The 23,450-nt window shown below is 40.1% G+C and overlaps 1 protein-coding gene across 5 annotated transcripts in view; it reads right to left on the bottom strand.

Annotated features, from left to right (window-relative positions):
* Positions 1–23,450, bottom strand: part of UBE3D (ubiquitin protein ligase E3D) — a 109,369-nt gene that overhangs the window by 17,553 nt on the left and 68,366 nt on the right. For 2 of the 5 annotated variants that reach the window (XM_030000035.2, XM_041118721.1), the window contains one exon: positions 209–1,882. In XM_030000035.2, coding sequence (XP_029855895.1) covers positions 1,862–1,882 — 21 coding nt within the window. In that variant the 3' untranslated portion in view covers positions 209–1,861. Of the gene's footprint in view, positions 1–208; positions 1,883–2,102; positions 2,720–23,450 lie in introns of those variants that run through there. The other 3 variants (XR_005930947.1, XM_030000015.2, XM_030000067.2) reach the window with 3 other exon arrangements.

Genomic DNA, 23,450 nt, shown 5'->3' with positions numbered 1-23,450 from the left:
ACAGAGACTGAACCTCAAAAGCATAAATATTCTGACCTAAGATTGCTCCATACATGCAAAACTGCAACAGGGGTCATTTAAATAGGTTGGAAAAGATTTTAAAGTTGGAGTATTTCTGTGTGATATGAATGTCTTCCACCTGCAAATTGCTCAGTCATACTTTGGGAAGCCGAAACTGTCACAGAAATTAGCAGAACAAACAGTAAACTGATTTAGAAAATATATTTTATTCATAAAATGAATAAACATTGGTGCATAGACAAAAATATCTTGAAGCTAGATAATTTATTCCCTGAATACAAAACTTGGAATATTTTTGTTCTTCTTTCAATACCAAAACCTAAAATAATAACAGAAAAATAAGATGATATCCAGACTGGATGCTGGGAGGCCTCAGCTACTTGTCTTTGGATGTGTAAAACCCAGAGAAGGTGTCCAACACTTCGCAGGGTCACTTCCTACATTATGATCATTTCATGAGTAAAGGGCAGCTTAATTTTCCTTGAAATTCAGGAATTTTCAAAGAACTCCTCTAACAAGAATATTCCCTCCAGAATCCAATCACCCAAAATATAACTATTTTCCAACAAGGTAGCACCTTTTCTATTTTAAGAGTTTAAAGATGGACTTTGAAAAAGCCAGCCTACATAAACAGGCTCTCTCTCTCTTTTTTTTTTTTTTTTTTTTTCTGTTTGGATACCTTTTTGCATACGTTTTGAGAACACAATTGTCACACTGGGTCAGATGAACCATTCCAGTAGCTGACTGATTTGCCAAGAGCAGTTGTTTAAGGAAAACTACAGATTAAGCGAGGCAAGTATGGGATAAGAACCTGGATGGATGAGTGGTCCAAGAGAGATAGTTGATATTAAAGGAGCACCACCTTCTAGCTCAAGAGCACTCCATCCCAATGAGCAGAAATTGAGGCAAAAATGCCAGGAGGCATCTTTTCTACTCCTTAGCCTATGCACTTATACCATCCTGTTCCCCTGGACAAGGAAAGGCAAAAATTGCTGTCAACTAAGTGAGCAATCCACTCCGAAGCCAAAAATGGTAACAGCTTCTGTGTTCCATGGAAATATGCTATCGCTCCCGTGGAAGGCAGCTGAGCATCCACAACAGAGAATGACAATTTAGAGTAGCTGTATTGACTTGCTACAAGTATCTTTCACCTCCTGCAGTTTCTGTAAGGCCAGCCTTCACATTCATGCTCATTTCTGAAGGTGAAGGAATAATTATTCCAAGTAACCATAAAACCTTGATTCTCAAAAATATCAATTTTAAAAAATTCTACATGAGGTGTAGAAGTACAGAAACTGTCTTCCTTCTCTCTCAAGAAGGAAAGTAAACCTTAATGTGGAAACAGCATACATGATAAACAAGCAAGTTTGACAAAAAACAGATTTTGTATTTTAAAGTTGGACTTCTAACTTTACCAGAACAAGGAAAGTAAAGAACTTATGTTAGTATCCATGACGTTAAGTATTTTAAAACCTCTCTTTGCTACCAGTTGTGAATTTTCCTAAGGACATATAGGTCATTATCAAACATTGTCTGATAAAGGTAGTACTAAGATACATAGATAATTTCTTTTTGGCAATGAAGAGATCATAACAGTCATCCCAGCTGGATGTGACAGCTAAGTCACTCTTAGAATGACATCTAAGAATGTACTGGATGCAAAAGTTAACTGTCTTTGGTTTTGAAACACATTCAGATATGAAGAATACCACACCACAACCCCATTTTGTTATGTATTGTCAGTGGATTTTTTTCTAGAAGCCACACCACTGGAAGTTATCTGTACACTTCTGCTGAAGATGAATTTGAGAATAGTCTTCAACACAGGTATCTGTGCTCTTCACATCTTCAAAAAGGCAACCTGTAAAAGGAAGCAAAAAAAAATACTGTGATTAGTTTCAACACTGCAGGTAAAACAAAGATGTTTCATTGTATTAACTGGAATTACATATTATAATCATCTTTTTAAAAAAACCAACACACTAATGTAATGAGAGAGCAGAAGCTGTATCTGAAAGCAGTGTTACTTTCCAACCACTTTTCTACCCAGTAAGTCTCCTAAAAATTCCCAAGCTTACTCATTTTGCTCAAGCACTGCACTGCACTTGCTGCTGAACTACATATCAGTATCAGAACCCTTTTTTTTCCCCAGAGTAACAAAGCACAAGGTGTTCATCTTCTCTAACTTAAAAGGCTATTTGATAGCATTCTGAAACCAGCTTAGATTAAATTTTTGATACATTCCCTGTTTTGCCCGAATATTAGCTTATTTGAACAGTGCTGTCGCTGTAAGTGAAATCTTGATTCCAAAGTCAGGATTAAAAGTCCTGATGAAAAGTCCGAAGTCATAAAGAAAAAATGCCTTACATTTTAAAATGATCAGGAACCAAAATCCTACCCTAGGGGAGAAGACAAATACTTGTATATGATCAGAAGATAGCAAATGATGTACCTCTTCTTTTTATTGCACTAAGTGGACTGTCATGTCTAACAGCTATTTAGAGGAAAGGTGATCTATCAAAGACAAGAGACCTATAGGATTTCTGGTGTCCCAACTCGTTTGTTCTTGGTCACATGCATGCAGCAGTTTCCCCTGCATGGTTTTGTTTTTGTTTAGCCTTCTTCAGAACCTGCAGGATACTAACTCAGAAAGTTAAGTTAGCTGACGGGAAACACAATCACAGGTCCAGATTCTCATCTGCCAAAGAGATTGATTCAGATATTCAATTGGGAACTTTGCTGATCACAAGGACAGAAGAAAAGATGGACAGATGCCACCACAGAAAGACAAAAAAAAAAAGAAGAAAAAAGACTACCAAGTTACACAACAGTCTTCTGAAAATACAACCTGTTTTTCCTACTCCATGAAAAACACACAAGAAAAAAAAACATGAGACATACACTTCCCCTTTTTTCCCTCCAAGACCTTTCAACAGTCACTTCAAGTGAAGATTCAAATTACCATCCCTCGACCACACCACACAGCTTGATGTCATCAGCAAACATGTTGAGGGTGCACTCAATCCCACCGTCCATGTCACCAACAGAGATGTTAAACAGCGACGGTCCCAACACCGACCCCTGAGGAACACCACTCGTCACTGCTCTCCACTCGGACATCAAGCTGTTGACCGCAACATTTTGAGTGCGACCATCCAGCCAATTCCTTATCCACCCAGTGGACCATCCATCATATCCATGTCTCTCTAATTTAGAGACATGGATGTCATGAGGGACAGTGTCAAATGCTTTGGACAAGCCCAGGTAGATGACGTCAGTTGCTCTTTCCCTTATCCACTAATGCTGTAACCCTGTCATAGAAGGCCACCAAATTTGTCAGGCACGATTTGCCCTTAGTGAAGCCATGTTGGCTGTCACCAATCAGCTCTTTAGTTTCTATGTGCCTTAGCGTAGTTTCTAGGAGAATCTGCTCCATGATCTTGCTGGGAACAGAGGTGAGACTGAGTGGCCTGTAGTTCCCTGGGTCTTCCTTTTTTCCCTTTTAAAAAATGGGGGTTATGTTTCCCCTTCTCCAGCCAGTGGGAACTTCACTGGACTGCCACAACTTCTCAAATATGGTAGATAGTGGATTAGCCACTTCATCTGCCAGTTCCCTTGGGACCCACAGATGCATCTCATCAGGTCCTATGCACTTCTGCACCTTCAGGTTCCTTAGATGGTCACGAACCTGATCTTCTCCTATGGTCGGCAGTTCTTCACTCTCCCAGTCCCTGCCTTTGCCTTCTGCAACTTCGGTGCTCTCGTGAGCCCCCACCTGCAGTACTGCGTTCAGCTCTGGGGCCCCCAACATAAGAAGGACATGGACCTGTTGGAGCGGGTCTCCAGAGGAGGGCCACAAAGATGATCAGAGGGCTGGAGCACCTCTCCTGTGAAGACAGGCTGAGAGAGTTGGGGTTGTTCAGCCTCGAGAAGAGAAGGCTCCAGGAAGACCTTATAGCAGCCTTCCAGTACCTAAAGGGGGCCTGCAGGAAAGATCGGGAGGGACTTTTTACAAGGGCCTGTAGTGATAGGACAAGGGGTAATGGCTTTAAATGGAAAGAGGGTAGATTTAGATTAGATGGAAGGAAGAAGTTCTTCACTGTGAGGGTGGTGAGGCACTGAAACGGGTTGCCCAGAGAGGCTGTGGCTGCCCCATCCCTGGCAGTGTTCAAGGCCAGGTTGGATGGGGCTTTGAGCAACCTGGTCCAGTGGAAGGTGCCCCTGCCCATGGCAGCGGGGTGGGAACTAGATGATCTTTAAGGTCCCTTCCAATCCAAAACATTCTATGATTCTCCGATTCTATCATCCTATGCCCAAAGAATGTTTAAGAGAGAGTTGTATGTCTGCTATAGAGGATGCAAAAAATTAAGGAAGTTTTAACATATCTAAGAGGCTTCTCAGAAAATCATCCATACAAAGGATTCATGTCTAAAATAACATGACTACGAGGCATGAATAGGACATGACAATAGCAATTCTTGGTTAGGAATGGGAAAAAAATCAAGTGATCTCACCTCCTGAACATCTCTTTTGCTACCCCAACACTAACAGCAGTAACCTATTAGAAAGCTGCAATGTTACTACATGGAAGGGTTTGTACAGATACGACAATTAAGATCCCCCAAAGCTTCCACATTTCTGAATCATTCTTCTCTTCTTCCAAACTGGAACTAAAATTCAGAAACAAGAATTTTCATGTGGAACATAAATTTTCAGAAACGTTTGTAGGCAAAGCTGGTCAGCAAATAGCTGGCTGGCCAGGGTGCAAGTCTGCCTGCTTTCCCATGAAAATCTCATCACACTGACATATTCCCACCAAGTGTTTTCATTCAGCTCAATCAGCATTTTCCAACAGTAAGCTGCTACATCAAAAACATTTCTGTCAGCTTAACCAAGGGGTGTTGTAAAAGCCAGAAACTACTCATCATGTAGGGAAATTTATCCACTAGGCCAAAGACTCCCACCCTCAAAGACATAATATGAAAGGAAAATCAATATGCCTGTCACCTTTCTCATCATTTAGTCGCTCAGATGAATAAAGACAGAAGCATAACTAATAGCAAATGTAAAATCTTACCTATGCGGAAGAGTCATAAGTAACACAGGCTAGGGATGAAATCCTGGCACCAATTAAGTCAAAGACAAAATTCACATTGACGTTAACAAGGTGCGAAATTTGTTCTTGCATTGCAAGGAAGAAAAATTAAAATAAAGAAAAGCGATAACCATCCCAATACACAAGATTCAAAATTTTAAGCAGATTTTTCTACCCGAGATTGCAGGCTCCTTTGATACACAGTTTTGAGGTATCATTAGAGTGGATATATTTGTTTAAATTGACTACTTGCTATATTTTATAATGCATGAAATACACTTTTTCACTCCTTTGAGAGGATTATTTGCAACATAATGTTTCCCTAGACTGCCAGGCTCCCCTACTGCCCAATAAATTGAAAAACATCAAAAGGAATCATTTATCACTGTCTGTATTTATATTTACTACCAATGTGAATGCAAAAAGCACATTAGATCATCCTTACGGTTGACATAGCCAACAAAAAAAGGGATAACACATAGAAGTCATAAGTTGTTTAAAAAACACCTGCAACACATGAAAATGTTTGAGAATAAAATCAACTGAAACAAAACCACTTACGAAGTTCCACCTTATCCAAAGTTCAATATGAAGCATATAAAATATTTGTTTATCATAACTGTCATTGTAGATGCTCTTGGATCTCTAAACAGCAGTAAACCATATGTTCTACATAATAAGTGAATTACTTCAGGTTGGGAAAGTGGGACTAAGTGGTTCTCCCCCAGTTCTCCATCTATTAGGATACTTTCTCTGCAAGACAGACAACTACTGGCCTCTTCCAGGTCTAGCAGCAACTCTTTCAGCAAAGTCTGCAAATCCAGTATTTCACTGCTACTAGTACACTTTGAAAGAAAAATAATGTGCTGACCAGCTATCTGATCTACAAACTAAGGTTTATCTCTAAATTCAGAATAAAAGTCAGTTCTCTAATCAGTTTATTTCAGGATTTTTTATTGACCTTACCTCAGCATGTGTGCCCTTCTTAAAGCACTCAGGATAGCTAATATTAATCCATCGTTAAGAACATATTTTTGTACTCTAGCGTCCTTACTTCTGTGACAGAAGACATTGTTTTTTCATTTTCTCTCAATTATTTCTGAAGATGATAATCTTATTCTACCTCAGAGTATCAAGTGCATCTCAGCACTCCACCCCATTAGCTTCCACAGAGCCAGAAGCTGCTAAGACCTCTGGATAATGAACAAACATAAACTCCACGTTTTCAAGTATTTTAAGAGATATCAATACAGAGGGAGCAGCGAAGCACCACAGACATACAAATGATATATCACACAAAATCACTTTTTCTGTAAACAATAAAGCAGCAACAACTTTGTTAAAAGCTTTCGGAGCGAGGGCAAGTTAAGAAATCCAGGTTGTGATGTTCAATTCTAGAAGCTGTGCTCTCTTAGCCTTCCCAGGAAAATGCAAAATGTCAAACTGTCTGGAGCATACTCCAGACTACGTGGGAATGGCATTGAGCATTGAGAAAAGCATCCTGACAGCGACTGTACTTATGCGGTCAAACCTTGCAACAGGTTGCCCAGACAAGCTGTGCAATCTCCATCTGTCTTTTGCATATTCCAAACCCAACTGGAGACAGCCTGGGGCACCCGGCTCTGGCTGACCCTGCTTGAGTGGTAGGGTTGGACAGGGCAGTCTCCAGAGGTGCCCTCCAGCCTCAGCCATTCTGTGACAATTTTATACGTACACACACACAGGCGAGTGAAACAGCAGCACTGGTGGAAACTCTTTTATTATAACCTACAAAAACAGAGGCTGGCAATATTCTTTCCTCAGTAGGGAGAAGGTAGTTATGGAGGTATAGGTTACAGTCTTTCTGAAACTTTCTAGTAACATTTTATTTTATGGAGTGTTGGTTTAGATTGGACATAAGGAAGAAATTTTTTATGATGAGGGTGGTGAGGCACTGGCACAGGTTGCCCAGAGAGGTTGTGGATGCCCCATCCCTGGCAGTGTTCAAGGCCAGGTTGGATGGGGCTTTGAGCAACCTGCTCGTGTGAAATATGTCCCTGCCCATGGCAGGGGAGTTGGACCGGATGATCTTTAAAGGTCCTTTCCAACCCAAACTATTCTGTGGTTTCATCAAGCTGTGCCTCAAAGCATTTTCCTGACTTCATATGATAAAAATGTCATGGAAAACAGCAGGGTAAGGGCATTTCCTACTGAACTAAGCATCCAGTCACAAAGTCAAACACTAAGGAGTAACAGGTAAAAGAAAAAAGTTGTAATTTCAGAAAATATTTTAAAAGCTATGAAGACCTAATGAACTAGGGAGATAAAAGAAGGCAGTTCCAGATGGCAGAAGCTGTTGGAAAGAAATCTATTCTACCCAAGCAGTAGCACTGGGTGAGCGAGCAGAGCAGATGACCACTGTAAGAGAAGCAGAAGCGTGACTAGAGGCAGCTAAACAATATATTTTAAAGAAATGCAATCTGCAAATCCAGAGCATACAATCTGTCTTGTGAAGCTGACAACAGACATAGGAAACAGCACTAAGAGAAAATTATTTTCTCAGCTTATTTTCTCAGCTAAGCAAAGGAAAAGCAGTTCAATTTCTCAATCAGCTGCAAGAACCAGAAAAGAAGCCAGATCCTTATTTCAACAGAAAAGGGAAAGAACCGGTCTGCCAAAAGTTGCATTCCCATGCTCTAACACAAAGTTTTAAACTGCTCTTATGTTTGTATTCTCTTTAAAGGAGACCAAGTGAATCGTGCATAAAGAAAGATCTCTGTGTATGTCTCAAAGCTGAGGACACAGAATTTCTAATACCTACGTCTCTCCCAAGAGCTAAACAAAATAGGTAGAAGATATACTACAGGATTTCTCTTCAGTATTAGAGAGGGAATTGTACTTCTGTTTACTGCTGCATAATTGTAAAGGAAAATAGTGGGTTGAAACTAGTTACATATGCTTCAGTTTCAGCAGAAGAAAATGAACCTATTAAACATACGAGCGCTTCCTGAAATATGACTGCTCTGGTTTTGCTTTTCCATTGCACAACAAAGAACAAAACTCCACCACCAGGCTCAAAACTGAAGCTTAAATGCATAAAAGACATTTTACTGTTGTCTTCTTTGAACATTAGACCAATTTTTAAACACTACCACACGCAGTTCATAATGCTACACTGTGTTTTAGAAGAACACAACTTACACAGCTATCTTAAATCATATCTACTGCAAGCTGACAATCTGTACATAAACAGATACCCATGCTTTAATGCTGCACATGTGCTAGTGTGAAATCATGTGTGATCAAATGACTGCAGAGGAAACGTTGATTATACGCCAGTAAGGCTACAGACTACAATCAACGTCAAATGCTGTATTCATTTCCACTCAAGGCTGACAGTAATCAAGCAATGCCATGCCATCCATGTGTGCAGGAAGAGAATAACCTTCCCCAAAAGACACAGACAGCTGTGGGCAAACCTCTGCTCCTAGATCCAGCTGCGCTGGTGGAAGACATTAACTTCACAGGCTCAATGGTGTCCCTCTGCTGCAAGTTACTGTTCCTCTCTCCCCACAAATGCCATTTCAAGCTTTCTACCTAGTGTCTGATGAAATCAGACTGGTATGCTAAACTCTGGTCTGCGCTAACCGGATTGATTTACGCTAGAAACCAGAAAGCGGGGGCTTGCACAAACAATTCTGCTGGCAGATCACAGAGGAGAGACTAAGCTCTGGTGGATACAAGAGTGAAAAGCGCAGAGTAGTGGTTTTTTCCACATGTACAGTCGTATTTGGAAGATAACATATACTCAAAGCCTCAGACCAAAGTCTAATTCACATACAGATTTGTATTGCCACAAACGCTATGGCTAGTGCTAAGTGTTACAGTTTAAGCCTTAATAATTACAGCTAGTACAACTAACTGCTTGGGTGGTTGCAATTATAGCGCAATCAAGATGCCCTGTACATAGAATACACCTCTACCTTGGGAAAAAAATCAGAGACAGTGATATAAACATGTTTGTGTGAGTATAACTGAGCCTACATGTAACCCCCCCCTCGTATTTAATAATGCACTGGTACAGCTACAGTGACAATGTGCATAAGCACATAGAGAAGGCCATAATCCTGCCTGATACATTTCTCACTCCTGTAAAATAAAGACAGATCAAGGAGTGGGAGGATTAAAGCATCTGCACCACGTCTAGGTCCCAGCTTTATAAATAACTGATTTCTGATAAACTCTGCTCAAAGTTTGGTGCTCCCACAACTGCTGACAAGGTTCGGAGGAGCCAAAGGAATACTGCCTTCTCTGAGGCACAACGGTGCTCTTCCCATTCCTCTACCCCCACCAGAAGCAGCGACATCTTATAGCTGTTACCATTACCCTGTGGATTAGCAACTATTGGCAATGGCTGATTATAAATAGCCACATTAAAACTTAAGAGTTCGCCTGCGTACCCATACTGCACAGTTTACATACTCGCTCTCACCTAACATTCAGGGACCAAGTCTGCTGATGCACAAATAACCTCTTCCAGAAATACGTTTTGGCACCAGTGTGAATGAATGGACACAAAGCAGATGGCATTAGATGAGCAGAGACATGAGAGAACATTAACTGCTATATTTGCACTCGCCCCCACTGAATCCACAGACCCATAAAAAAGCAGCTGTCTTTTCCAGACTGAATGCTACCAAGCTGTTGCATATTGCCCCTATGTCTCTGAGGCTGCTTCTGGGAAGTGCAAAGGCATTTTTAGAGGAAATGGGAGAGGAAGGCAGTGTATTCACTGCTAGAAGAACGAGAGGAGCCAGAGATGTCCCTACCTTGACAGTGTAGGATTTACTTCCCTTAAGATGGCCTCCCTGTAGCCTGCGAACTCCCTGGCTGTACTCCAGCAGCAAAGCTGCCCGCCATTACACTGATGTTTAATTCTCTTTTTTCTACACTCCAGGCTCTTGGGATGATAGCTGAATGTCGTGTCACTGCATGCCTGTTTCCCCTATGCCACAGAGGTCATGTAAGTAGACTTGGCTGCTCTAATATCGCCTCTACAGCCAAGCAATGGCAGCCACTTATCACAACCTGTCAAAAATAATTGTTTCAGGTTCTCTCAGATAGGGAAAGTTTCCCAACATGCTTTAAATGCCATGCAGTGAGAAGACTGGTTTTGAGTATACATCAGAACATGAAAAAGTGTTTTATATAATTACCCTTCCTTGGCATTTTTGGACTAAGCAAACCAAGGAACGACCAGCCTGTTCTCATAGCAGCAGAACTTCACACCGCTAGGCTGCTAAGTCTTAAATACTTTACTATGGGAAACAAACAATTTCAAACAAGAATGTCATTAGAGGAATACGAGTCCCTTGAAAAGGTCACTAACTAAAACAATGCTACAATACTACAGATTGACTGAACAGATACGGTTGGACAAGCCGAGTTTCAAATATTTAATTAAGTAAGAAGCTAAAGTCTAGTGTCAGTATAAAAGCCTTCATGACTATCACTATCATGCTTGAATTCCAGTGGAGACAGAAACTAAAATATATCCAGAATACTCTCACAGCCAAACATGGCAGCACTGTGCTGCACAGGACTATGTGGTGAAGGCAATAATAAAGTCAACAGAAGCACAGGTTGTGGAACTATGTTATCCTGACAAGCTAAACCCCTGCAAATTGGGTTGAAGAATAAGGGTATGTGGAATGGCAGCTCTGCAATCTGACCAACTGGGCTCAGATTTGGGTGTGGGTGAGAGGACATTTTGTGAAGGACTCTTACCTCACTCACTCCACAGGAGGTCAAGGTCATTCTTTAGCATATGTATCTGCAAGGAACTTCCCATCTCAAAGAGAAGTTGTTTCAAGCAGCTCTAAGGTCTTACAGGAAACATATTTTTGGTCAGTGCTACACTACCACAGAAACAGAGAAACACAGGTGGCAATTAAAGCTGGGGAGAACTTGGCTTCAGTAGACCTATCATCTAAACAGCGAAATTCCCTGGCACTTCTAGAAGAAGGCTGGGGAAAGGCAAGTCCTCTCCTGTACAATGTGAAAGGCACTATAGATCTGTGAGCTTTCCAGTCTTCATTGCAGGAAGAAACTTATTAGGAGAACACCACTCTGATAAATCACTTTCTTCTGTCCAAGCTGTGTAAGATATAAAATATAACCAAAACAACCAAGCAGAAAGAGAATTAGATTCCTTTCATACAATTGCTGGTGGAATTAATTGTAACCAAACCAAGGGTTTATTTTCTAAAATATGGTTTCTCAATCTGGTAATGTCCCTTCAGGATTTACAAAATAAACCCATCTATAAATCAGCATGCATTTTTTCAACTAATCCTTCCTAAAAGTATTAATTTCTTATAAGAATTAAGCTGGATTTGAAATGTGACAGAAATAAATGAGAAAAAGCAAGAGATTCCTCCGAAGTCCCAGGCTGTGCACGTGCACTGCAAGCTATCTCTTTGCTAACATAACAGTTGCACGCTGACGCTTGCCCAAGCAGCTGCAAAAACAGTAGAAAATAAATCTCTGCATGTTTTTATCTTGTATGAAGACAACCAATTTTTTGTTTGTTTGTTTTAGATCAAGTAGTTCTTTGTGTGAAAAAAGGAAACTTTTTTTTTTCAGGTTAAGTTGAGAATGCTATTAATCTTTTGTTTCTTTACATCTAGATACGAGAAGCCCCAAAACTTCATGGCTTTATTTTGTCTGTTGCCAAATCTTCCTCATTAGCCTATACTACTTTTATTTCCACTGCAGATGTTACTTCTTGTGGCACCCATCATTAAGACAGGCACAGAAACAGCAGTATTATTTACCTTTGCTAGTCTTAAACACAGTTTCTCTCTTGAATGCAAACCACAGTGGGGATGGAACTTAGTACTAATGTTGCATTGCAACTACTGATCCAAAGTGAACTGGGCTACAAAACCCACAGAATTTAGGATTTTCTTAGTCAACACCAGATGATGTTTGGTTTTCACTGTAGTAATTACCATGCTGAACTTCACACTAATCAGGCAACCCGAGCAGCACATATTTTTCTGCATCAAGTGGTTTTAAACTGCTGTAGAAAAAACATTTGTTTAAACACATACATGTACAGGCAGTTGGGAGACACACGTTAACCTAAAACAAACAAGGCACTGCAAACTGCTGTGTCCATTTACAGCATGCTAGCTACACCCTAAAGCTAGAGACATCTGAAGAAATTAATCCTTGGCACACCAAACTGGAACACATGACGCAGCTCCTAAAAAATTCTTAGCCTCGCCGAAAGGTGTAGCACAAGGCTGAATTCGAGAAGGTCGTGTCTGCCACCCTTTCAAAGACCTGCACTCTGACGCGCAGCTCGCCATGCCACACTTTCACACGCACAGCCTGCTGCCACAGCAGGATTTGCTCTGGGCCGATTTCCCGAAAGTCATGTCAGTCTAAGGCTCTGTTGTGTTTTTGCAGTTCTTGTACCACTAGATTTCTTTGCACTCTTGGGAATCTCTTCCAACTGACCAGCATCAAGAGTACCCAAGCATGGCTGTATCTTCCCCAGAAGGGGAAAGGAGCGACACACTGCTTCTGCTGTAGTATCCAGCAACTGCACCTCTTACAGTATTTCAGCAATGAGGAGAAGAGCCCTCAACAAGGCACTGTACATAGTCTGATACCTTTTAAAAGGTCTAGATAGAGAGATACATGGATTCATTTTGTTGACCATGAAGCAAGTAAATTGTACCTAATTCCAGAGGGAATAAATAGGGCCAACTAAGTGGCAACATAATCTCTCTTCAACAGTATCATCAAATCACCTCTCCCAAAAGTAAGCTGATAAGGTATGGTGCATGTCAGGTGTGAGATCAAAGATCAGTCAGCACACTATGCACTTATTTCTTTGATGAAATGCTGGCTTACCCAGATGTGCCATGTTCTGGTCATTTGCATGGCTGTTGCTCTCAATTAGATGCTCTTTGGTGGTATTCTCTGCAACATAATTTATGAAGCGTCCTATCTCAGCAAAATACCCTGTTACTGTATTCCAATCCTGTTATGATTTAAAGAGAGGGAAGCACTAACAAATGTGAAAGAGAAGCACTGGTTTTAGGTCCTTACTGCACAATAACACACTCAGCTGGATTCTAAGGTGGCAAATGTCTCCTTCCTTCCTCTCCTTCTCCTGTCCCTTCAGCCACGAAGTATTGTAGCAAACTCTAAAACAGGAAGGTGACTTTCAAGTGCTGCATCATCCAAACCAGAAAAATTAATAATATAGTCTTCTACTACCAGCTTATTTTTCTAGCTCAGATGATCCCTTCACCATAAACTAACATTTTCTCTATTATTCCCTAATATTGAACCATTCACCACATTAACTCAAATCTCCTTTCTCCTATTTTTAACCTCCACCTCTAACATTTTTCTCCTCACACCAATCAGTCCTCCCCTCCTAAACCCACACAATACACCTTCAGTCAGGATTTACCTCCAGCCTGTGCTATGGCTCATATACTACAGTAGGAGACAAAGTCCCCATGTAGTTTTGCTCATACCGTTTCCCTAGGAAAAGCAAGATTACTACAAAAATAATTATTTGTTTCCCAGCTGCAGCAGCAGGTAAAATTTGCAAGCCAGAATCCCCTTCAGGGCCTGGCTGGAGATGCCTGTTTCTTAGTTATATTTCTTGTCTTTTTACTCCCTGCCCCGCCCTTAATAGAAGAAAAACCAGCAGGCTAAGATTATGTCAATTTTAGAAGCAACACAGTGGAAAGCTAAAGAGAACAAGGAATTGAACTGGAAACATAAGGAGAAAGGAGGAGAAAGCAGTATCTCTTGCTAAAAACTGAAGTGTAGACAAGCATTCACACTAAATAAAACAGATACGTAATTTGTGTGGTGCATTATCAAGGCTACCATGTAAGTACCAACTAAAAAAATGATTTGGGGTTTCCCTCATGCTCTCCACAACTCTCATTGTAATAGCAATACATTTATCTGCAGGATTCAGCGCTGGCAAGACACCAGAGCTGTTAGATATTAATGTTGTAGGTCAATGCATTTTTGAGTTTTAATTTAATGAAGATCAATCTTTCTCTCTGTCCAAATTTAGCTACATCTTAAGAGTCTGAGGCCACTCGTAAGACAACCTTCTCATCTCTTACACCAAGATGTTACAGAAAACCCACAGACAGGTAAAACTGACAGGAGAAACTACAGAGCAGCACCAGAGGTCACCTGCTCTGTCTTCAAACTGACTGTCAGGAAAAGCTATATTAAAAACTGTGGGAGAATTTGTGGGAAAAATTGTGGGCGGATGAAGGAAACTGCACAAGGCACATGTGTTGTTGTAAGTTTACTAACTGCACAAAGGCACAATTATTATGAGCTTGCTGAAGAATGCACAAAAAGTAAAACAAGGTCGGGCGTACGTGACTGAAGACAGAGTGCAAGACAGCATGCAGGTGGAGGAAACTATTCGCGTGATTGGAGGACTTTATCCAATTAGACTATTGTTTAAGCGCGTGAACGGCACATGTTAACCAATCAACAAATGGCTTATGTGTGAGTAGATACTAGAAACATATATAACTGAGTGTTGCGCAGTTAATAAACGGAGAAATCGTTTGATCCACAGTATCTGTGCTGGTCCGTTTTCTCCCCAGGGCGAGTCCCTGGCGATGTGTCATTTTCCCTAGACTGTCGCAGCGGAGAAAGTGCGACAAAAAACTATTGTGGTAAAGTGCTTTAAAAACAAATAGGCAACAAAGAAACAAGCCAACCACTTCTGGTTAATACTCTACCTGCTGATGGCCTGGCGAGAGAAGTTCCAGTTTATTTTTGCTTTTGTCTCCAAACCGTGTTTCATTTACATCCAAAAAGAAAATCTGCCAAAATCTGAAAGCTGCAAAATGTTCTATTATCTTCATTTCCTGCAATGCTTAGAGTTAGCGATACCACAGAAACCAGCACACAGACGTAAACTGGGTTTCTAAGAGTATCCCTTAGCAAATGCTACACGAGCAGAGCACACCGTGAAGTCCTGTCGAAACTGCTGGAATATCTTGTCGCATATGCAATGTTGCCACAGTGTAAGACATGGCCATCTCCCGTGTGCACATCCATTTCTGAATATACCAAACCCAAACACTACCTGAAGTACCATCTGAAACACCAAGAAGATGTGAGGAGGGGGCAGAGGGAGCATGACATAGAATGGATGCATTAGAGAACAACAGAAATAAATGATACCTTTTAATGAGAGGTATTTGGTTATGTGCTCACATTTACATGCAATTAATATGGTCCAAACAGTCAAACTACCATAACTCAAAAAAGGAACGAGGTAGAGGAGATTAAAAGAGAATGTGGCACTGTTAAGTAACACTTTGAAACTAGATAGTTTGAACAGGTGTCTTAATTGGGTTATCTCTTGAAAACTTTATGGAAAAAAGCAAGTTTGAAAAATTAGCTGCTTAAATTCTCTCTTTGCTTCCTGGCAGTTAAAACTGGAATGAGAATAAATACCTCCCTGCATGAGGTACGAGGATTAATTTGTTTGTATATATAAATGGGTATTTAAGTATCAACTACTATTTTATTTTTAACACCTTGTTGGGACTACTGCTTTCCTACCCGAGTTCAGCTTTTGGCAAGAGATTAGGATTGAGTTAAATGGGAACAGGTGTTTGGAAGATGATACGGCTGTAATAAAAGCACTAACCAAGAAGATGAAGGGAAAAATAATTTAAATATGGCATTCATTTGTATCCTGTGAAATAGAGAGACACCCAAAAGAAAACGCAAAATCACAACAACTAAGGGATATTTAGGAAAATGTTTTTGCCTGCTGTGATTCAATCCCAGGGGGACACAGACTCAGCAGGGCTGTCCTTTGGTCCCAGGTCATCCTGTTCTTGTACAATCTTATGGTGCCTGTTAAAAGGCCAGGCATTCAATAAACAACAGTTTCACTGCTTAATGCTGGTTGGGTAATAAAACGTTTTCAAAGCCTCGAAAGGACGTAGGAATTTAAGGCCACTATCAGTGAGATTTGAGCTCCTAAATTATATCAGGTATTTTTACAGTGTGGATTCCTGGACTCTAAGATCCCTACATCCATTACTAGGTCAAACTGATTTTTATTTCTAGGGTTTGAGCACATTCTTTTGCCAGCTGCAGTCAGAAGAAAAGCTGAAACCATCCATTTCAAGGCTCAAACTCATGAAAACAGATGTTTTCTTAGTAAAAAGAAGAGTTACTGACCTTGAAGCTTTGTAAGAAAATACAATATTCACCATTTTTAGAATATCTTTCCCTCAACAGTAAGATAATTACAGATAAAAGCTTTCAAGTGTTTTTTTGAAAGCAGACTGTGCTCAAACCCCAATCCTGCAAGTTGATCCTGTTCGCATCAAGATGTACTATGAATTTCATACAATAGTAAAAGCAAATAAAGCAATGATTTTCAAAAGCAAAGGTTTATGGAGGGGAAAGTGTTGCAAGATGTATGGTGTTTATTATTACTTTGTTTATTGCCATATTCCATGACTCCTTCTTATAAGAGTAGGACATAATGTACAAAATAAATGAAATTTAACTACGGAGATACAGGCAAGACTCTTCGTGTGAAGCATGGGTCCTCAGCTGTGGGAACTCCCAGCACGGTTGACTCTCAGAAGTCAAAATTTAGACTGAGAATACTGTAAGAAACTAAAATTGTTGTCTAGATTATATTGAAGTCCCTTATGTCTTTCACTATGAGAAAGCTTTCCTGTGGCCTGTGAGACTACTGACTGAAGAATGTAGTAATGCAATTTCTGCATGCTAGATGTGTATTTTGCTGGTATTAAATAATTTTTGCATTTTAAGAAGGTTTAATACAATTATCTTTGACTTCAGTATGTTTAGGTGCATCCTTTCTAAGTATTTCTTGTCAGTAGTCACCCATGAGAGAATTAGTCTATTAAATTAGCAAGACAGTAAGGAAGGTTTTAAAATGACTGACAACAGAGGATTATCTCTTTGAAAACAATATGAAGAAAACAATTTTGACCTGAGACAAATTCACACGTCCTTTTGATTCTAATGACTTCATCAACAAGACCATGGTTATTCAGAAGGTGAACTTGGCCCTGTATCATTGATTCTACACACACATTTGAACAGCTATGAGCAGCTCCATTTAACTCAATTGTCCATGGGAGGCAATTATTCATGTGGTGAAGTGCTTATGGGATAAGCATATATGGCTTATGGATTCCTGCCCCTGACAGGCATCAGACAACTCTAAATACTTACTCGCTATTGGGACGGAATTGGAAAATTTTGATGAATGCAAGAGTTAATGATCATTTCTGAAGCCACTGGAAGAAAACAAATTGGCCTTCCAAAGGGAAGGGTTGTACAAGGAACCAAAGGGATTTTAAGATGGAGCTTGACTAATTGACGATACGTGACACGTTATCTGCAATACCAGGGGACTAAATTTAATGAAACACAAGAGTTCCACGTGGTCCTCGCTACAAACCACACCAATTACTGCCAGTCTGTGGAGTAAAAACTGATCACAAAAGCTAGGACAAACATCTGACAGCATAGAATCCAGAGCTAAACCCTTTCTGAAAGAGTCTTTTCATCAGATTCCCATCCCAGCCTGTCAACAGAGCAGCAATAGTGGGAAATGCAAGTTAATGCTCTGCAAGCAGGGGTCAGACGGACCCCACTCTCTCTGGCACTGGGACAGTAACCTCCACTGCAGGGGCAGGACTGCCCTTCTGAGAGAATGAACTTTTACATACCCTAGCATCATCAGAAGATTCTGAGTCTCGGAACCCTGATGTCCTTCCCCTCAATAAACCAACACTATCAAAACCAGGAAGAAAAAAATACATAGGCATTTAATAATTCAAACCCAACCCCCTCATTCCAAGCACAGCCTTTTTTTCTGGCCAAATGAAATGTCAAAAATTGTTATACAAAGACCCTAGTAGCCTTCACTAATCTATTTCCCCAGAGAAATATGCATTTCTTTGGTGGCAGTTTAAGCAATAAGCAAAATGCTCTTGCAAACTTCCCCCCCTGCTGTCTTGGCACAGCTGCATAGTCACTGGATAATGTGGAAGGAGCAGAGGGAAGAGACAAGGTGACATGAACAAGAGGTCAGGGGAGATGGAAGGGCTACCTTAAACCAGATCAAATAGGTTGCTACTGAATAAAAAACTACCACCCTCAATACCACAGCAATGGGAGTTAATGTATAGGCCATTAAAACAGTCAAAATAAAGCTATAGGCAATGTCATGTTAATGAACATTGAATGGATATGGTATTAAAATGCCTGGAAATATACTCTGAAAGCAGCGTGTCCTGTAGACAGCTTTTCATGTCATTCAGACTTATCCAAAGAAGTCACATAAGCAAGACAGAAGGCAGCTTTCTCTATTATATCATATTCTGTTACTTTTGGAAGTTATTTTCATGTCTGATTTATCATGGAAAATATAGGTAAATGTCTTCCCTGACCTCCAGGTGACACTGCCTAGAAACCCCAGACCTTTGCTCTCTCCAAAGATCTCCGTTATTTCTTCTGAACTATGAGGAAGAGTTCACATCTTTCAAGATGTGAAATGTAAAAAAAGAAAAGCAAACAAACAGAAAACCCTCAGGCATTTACACATATTTAATCAAAACCACCAAACCCATCTCCCATGAAAACCCTCAGAGGGTTGGATTTATGAAGTTGAGTGCAGGTTCATCTATGCAACGGAGCACCCTCTCTTCCTCCATCACTCTTACTTATCTACTTCATTTAAAACAAGAATGTGAGAGTTCTGAAACTGAGGGCTGTGTGTCCATCATCTACCACAGCATATGCTTGCACTGCGATGGAACCAAAGGCCTCAACAAGAAAGAAATTACTGTGAGCAATAGCCATCTCCCTTCACAGACAATTTTTTCAGCTCACAAACAAACTGCTCCTCCAGTATTCATCTCTGCAGCCTTTCTTTCCTGTCCATTTTTGCCAAGCTTTGGTTTAAATCTGAAAATAATCTCCTTGGATCATGCACCGTGCTTTTAATTTTTCAGCCAAGTGCTATGCACAGCTTTTGTCTGTAATAGTAACAGATTGCCCAAGGACACACACAATGAGTCATGGAAAAAGTCAGGATTTCCTGGCTCTTAATCCCATGCTCAGACAAGGCCTCTCATGTTTCCAATTTTCAGGGGCCGACAGGTGGGGGAAAGAGAAGAGAAAGGAAGGAAAAAATGATGGAGAGAGACTTTTTTAGATAAGCAAAATAGACAACCAGAAAAAAACCCGCACAAGCTCTTTCCCTTCTCAGTTTCAGAAGACTGATGTAACAGTAATCACAAAATCTGCTGAAGAGCTTACATCTGATTTTTAAAAAATGTAATGCATAGAACAGAGGAAAAATATTAAAGGCAGCAAAAAGACACAAAAATTTGATGTTTCTTAAAGCAGAAACAAAATAACCAGTTTGCTCAACAAGCCTGGAAACAGAAGAGAAAGCAATTTACATGCTTTCAGGGCAAGGGGATTTGGGAAGCTTGCTCCCAAACAGGAGGGTGGGTAGCAGCATGAGCGTATGCCCACCCCAGAACTGTGAAAAAATCTGGGGGTTGTGAACATGCAAGTAGGTGACATGAATCAACTCTCACTTGAACACACTTCAAAAACACTCTGTGGGTTACACTAGTCTATTTAACTTAGGAAGCCAGTTCCCTCAAGACCACCTATAATTAGCAAAAGATGAGGAACATTCAAGAGACAAATATAGATCATGCAGAGGTGATGTATCAGCAGCCTGAAAATAATTAATATCCATCCTAATAATGCCACCTACTCCAAAAGACTGTGCAACAGCTTACAAGACCCATAATGTCACAAAGGAGTAGGAAAATAATTTTTCATCCCCACAAAAGTAGGCCACCCATCATATTCTGAAAAGGGATCCAAGCAAAAAACCAAATGGATTTTGAGACAAGTTGTACTCATTTATCACGGCAAAGCACAGCTCACACGTGGGCTTTGGCAACACTCTGGCTAACTGGCTGAAATGAGACCCATTTCAAAATAAAATAGATGTTAAAACACTGGTGCCAGTAAAAGATATTAACTGCAATTACACATATATGCACACATGTATAGGATATTTAGGGACTGCTTATCTCAGTGGGCTGGGATAATGAGATTATTTAGAGACTACTGCCTCAGGATACAGATAACGCAAAGTCCGTGCCTTTTCTTACTATCTGTGTTACAGCAACAGCAAAAAGTCTTGCTGTATTCATGACAAATATTTGCACTCCCAGCCTAACCCTCACTGAACAGATCAGAGCAACATCTAACAGGTACAGTCAATCCTACATTGCGGGAATGGAGATGGCTTCTTTGGGTCCCTACTCACTCTAATGAAGTGATTAACTGCACCGACAGCCATCACCACGAACAGCAAACTATTTTAGCAGAGAATGAGAACCAAGTGAGCCAGGAGGTGGTTCTTTCCAGATTCTCAGTGAGACACAAGCAGTAAGTAGCACAGCATTAGCCTGTATGTCGCCAGCGGCCCTGCTGACAAAGGACGCGGAAAGGCTGAGGTACTCAACGCCCTCTTTGCCTCAGACTTTACTGGTATGACCAGCCTGCAGGAATCCCAAGCCCCTGAGACCACTGGGCAAGTCTGGAACAAGAAGACTTACCCTTGGTGAAGGAGGACCAGGTTACGGAACACTTAAAGTGGACATACATCTGCATCAGGAAAAGCGTTGACAGCAATTGAGGGAGGTGACCCTTCACCTCAACTCAGCACTGGTAAGGTTGTATCTGGACTACTGGGTCCAGGTCTGGGCTCCCCAGTACAAGAAAGATATGGATTTACTAAGCAAGGTAAGGGCTAACAAAGGGCCACAAAGATGACTAAGGGACTGGAGCATCTTTCATACAAGGAGAGGCTGAGAGCTGGGACTGTTCAGCCTGGAGAATAGAAGGTCCAGGGGGATCATATCAATGTGCATAAATACCCGATGGGAGGGAGTGAAGATGAGAGCGCCAGACTTTTCCCAGTAGTGCCCACTAACAGGACAAGAGGCAATGAACACAAATTAAAGAGCATGAAATTCCTTCTGAACACAAGAAAATACTTTTTTACTGTGAGAATGGTAGAGCACTGGCACAGGTTGCCCAGGGAGGTTGTGGAGTCTCCACCCTTAGAGATATTTATAACCCAACTGGACATGGTCCCAGGCAACCTGCTCTAGCTGACTGTGCTTTAGCAGGGGGTTGGACTAGATGATATGAAGAGGTCACTTCCAACCTCAATGACTCTGTGACTCTGTAAATATATTTCTGTTGCACGCATCTTTGAAGTGAACAAGCTCATTTACAAAGATTGGTCATTCAGGCATCCTTCAAGACAAACCATTCGTAAAACCTCAAAACTGGACTTTTTCCACTCTGCTCTTTTTTGCTGAGGTTTAGATGATGCAGTGCAAATTTCACTTTCCCTCTTCAGTTTACTCCCTAGCTTCCTTTTATATATCAACTTCTTTCATTCACTTGAAAGATACTTTAGTCAAATACTGGACAGAAAATACTTCTGAATTAAACATTATCTTGCAGTTTTAGTTGACTCGCCTTCTCTTCTCCTCCTCTCCTCCTTCACACCCTCTTTTCTTTATATTACAATAAAGTATGACTCTGTCCTTAAACTCATAGTTCCATGCAATCCATATTATTCTCTTCAAGCTTCTTTTTTTCCCCTTTTTCTTTGGCTGTTTCCCAGCCATTGAATACTTTCCAGTTTCAGTTGAAAATAACAATTAGGTTTTATTATTATGAGACCTCTTCTTGTACTGATAAAAATCTTATTATTCAAAACAAAGCTAGCATGATTTCTTTAACAATGAGACTTTCATGTTCATTTTTTATCTTCTTTTTAGAAAACATTAATGACCTTCAAGAAGAATCAGTTTTCCAGCTTCTTTCTTTCTCTTCTTTTTCTTATTTTTTTAATCCAATTTTACCATCAAGGACAAATATATTTGAACAAATTATACACTGGAGTTATAGCTCCCTTGAGGTTTCATTCTGGATTATTGAAGTATAATTATTATACCGCATTGGTCTGCTCTAAGATTTCCAAAATACTGTTTAAAACTCCTTCCTTAGAGCAAGGCCACTAAAAAATATGCTGTTAAAACCTAATTACCTGCATCATAAAAAAAATTCAGCACTTCAAAAAATGCAATGAATGAAAAATAGCATAAGTTAGTAGAAATGTAGACAGATGATAATCAAGAACATAGTTAGAAATGTGCAAGATCCAAAACTGAGGATCATAGCATCACCTTAAGGTCTGAAAGAAATAGCCTGAAGTTGCACAGAATTTTATCAGCTTTATAAGATAAACATTTAGAACTAGCAAAGACTGAAACCAGGCACTTAACACTTCTGCATAAAAACCTTTAATTCAATTGTACTGAGTTAGTGAAAAAAAAAGAAAACTGAAAAAAATGTTTGCCTCAGACTTTAAAACCAATCATTCTCCTGGACTTCTCACACTAAAACCCTTACTGCTTGACAGACAATTTGAACAGATTCTTGTATTCACTTTGAACATTTGCCGCATTTGACTCATTTTGTATGCTGAATTTAAGCATTTTATACAAAATTCTATTGTACTGCATAGACAAATAAACTCAAAAAAGATGAATCCCGAAAGGGATTTTGATCCCCAAAACCCTCATATTCCTTAGTAAGCCAAATTAAATGAGCACGGCTGTTTGCACATGCAAGGATTACTTTTATAATGTGACTGATCCTACCTACCTTTAATTACTTAAAATAATTCATTTGCCTTTAGCTGACTTTTAAAAACAGACTTTCTACTCTTTAAATCTCAGAGATCATTCCAAATACCTCATTTTTCACATTACATACATTTTATGCACAGTCATAGATACATGTCCACTGTGTATTACACGAAGTCCAAGTAAAGAAAAAAAAAAAGGTTTGCACTTTTCCCTTTGTTTTATTTCTATGGTCGATCTTCTCTTCCTGAGTATAAAACACAAAGCCTGTTTAAAAGACAGACTGAAAGACAGAAGGAAAGAAAAGCACAGATCTTGAACACCAGGAGTAAAATTAAATTAGTTAACTGCTAGAAGCATGAAGCATTAATGAAATAGAACTAGAGAATTTTCCCCTTATGAGGAACATTTATTCAGTGTTAATTAAATTCTTTTATACAAAATCTATACTTACCCAAGTGTAAAAATATTACATCATATCAATAACTGCAGAGTGTAAGCAAGTACTACACTATAAG

This window comes from Aquila chrysaetos, chromosome 2 (genome assembly GCF_900496995.4).
Source record: "Aquila chrysaetos chrysaetos chromosome 2, bAquChr1.4, whole genome shotgun sequence".
NCBI classification, from domain to species: domain Eukaryota; kingdom Metazoa; phylum Chordata; class Aves; order Accipitriformes; family Accipitridae; genus Aquila; species Aquila chrysaetos.
This window is presented reverse-complemented; position numbering and strand designations above follow the sequence as displayed.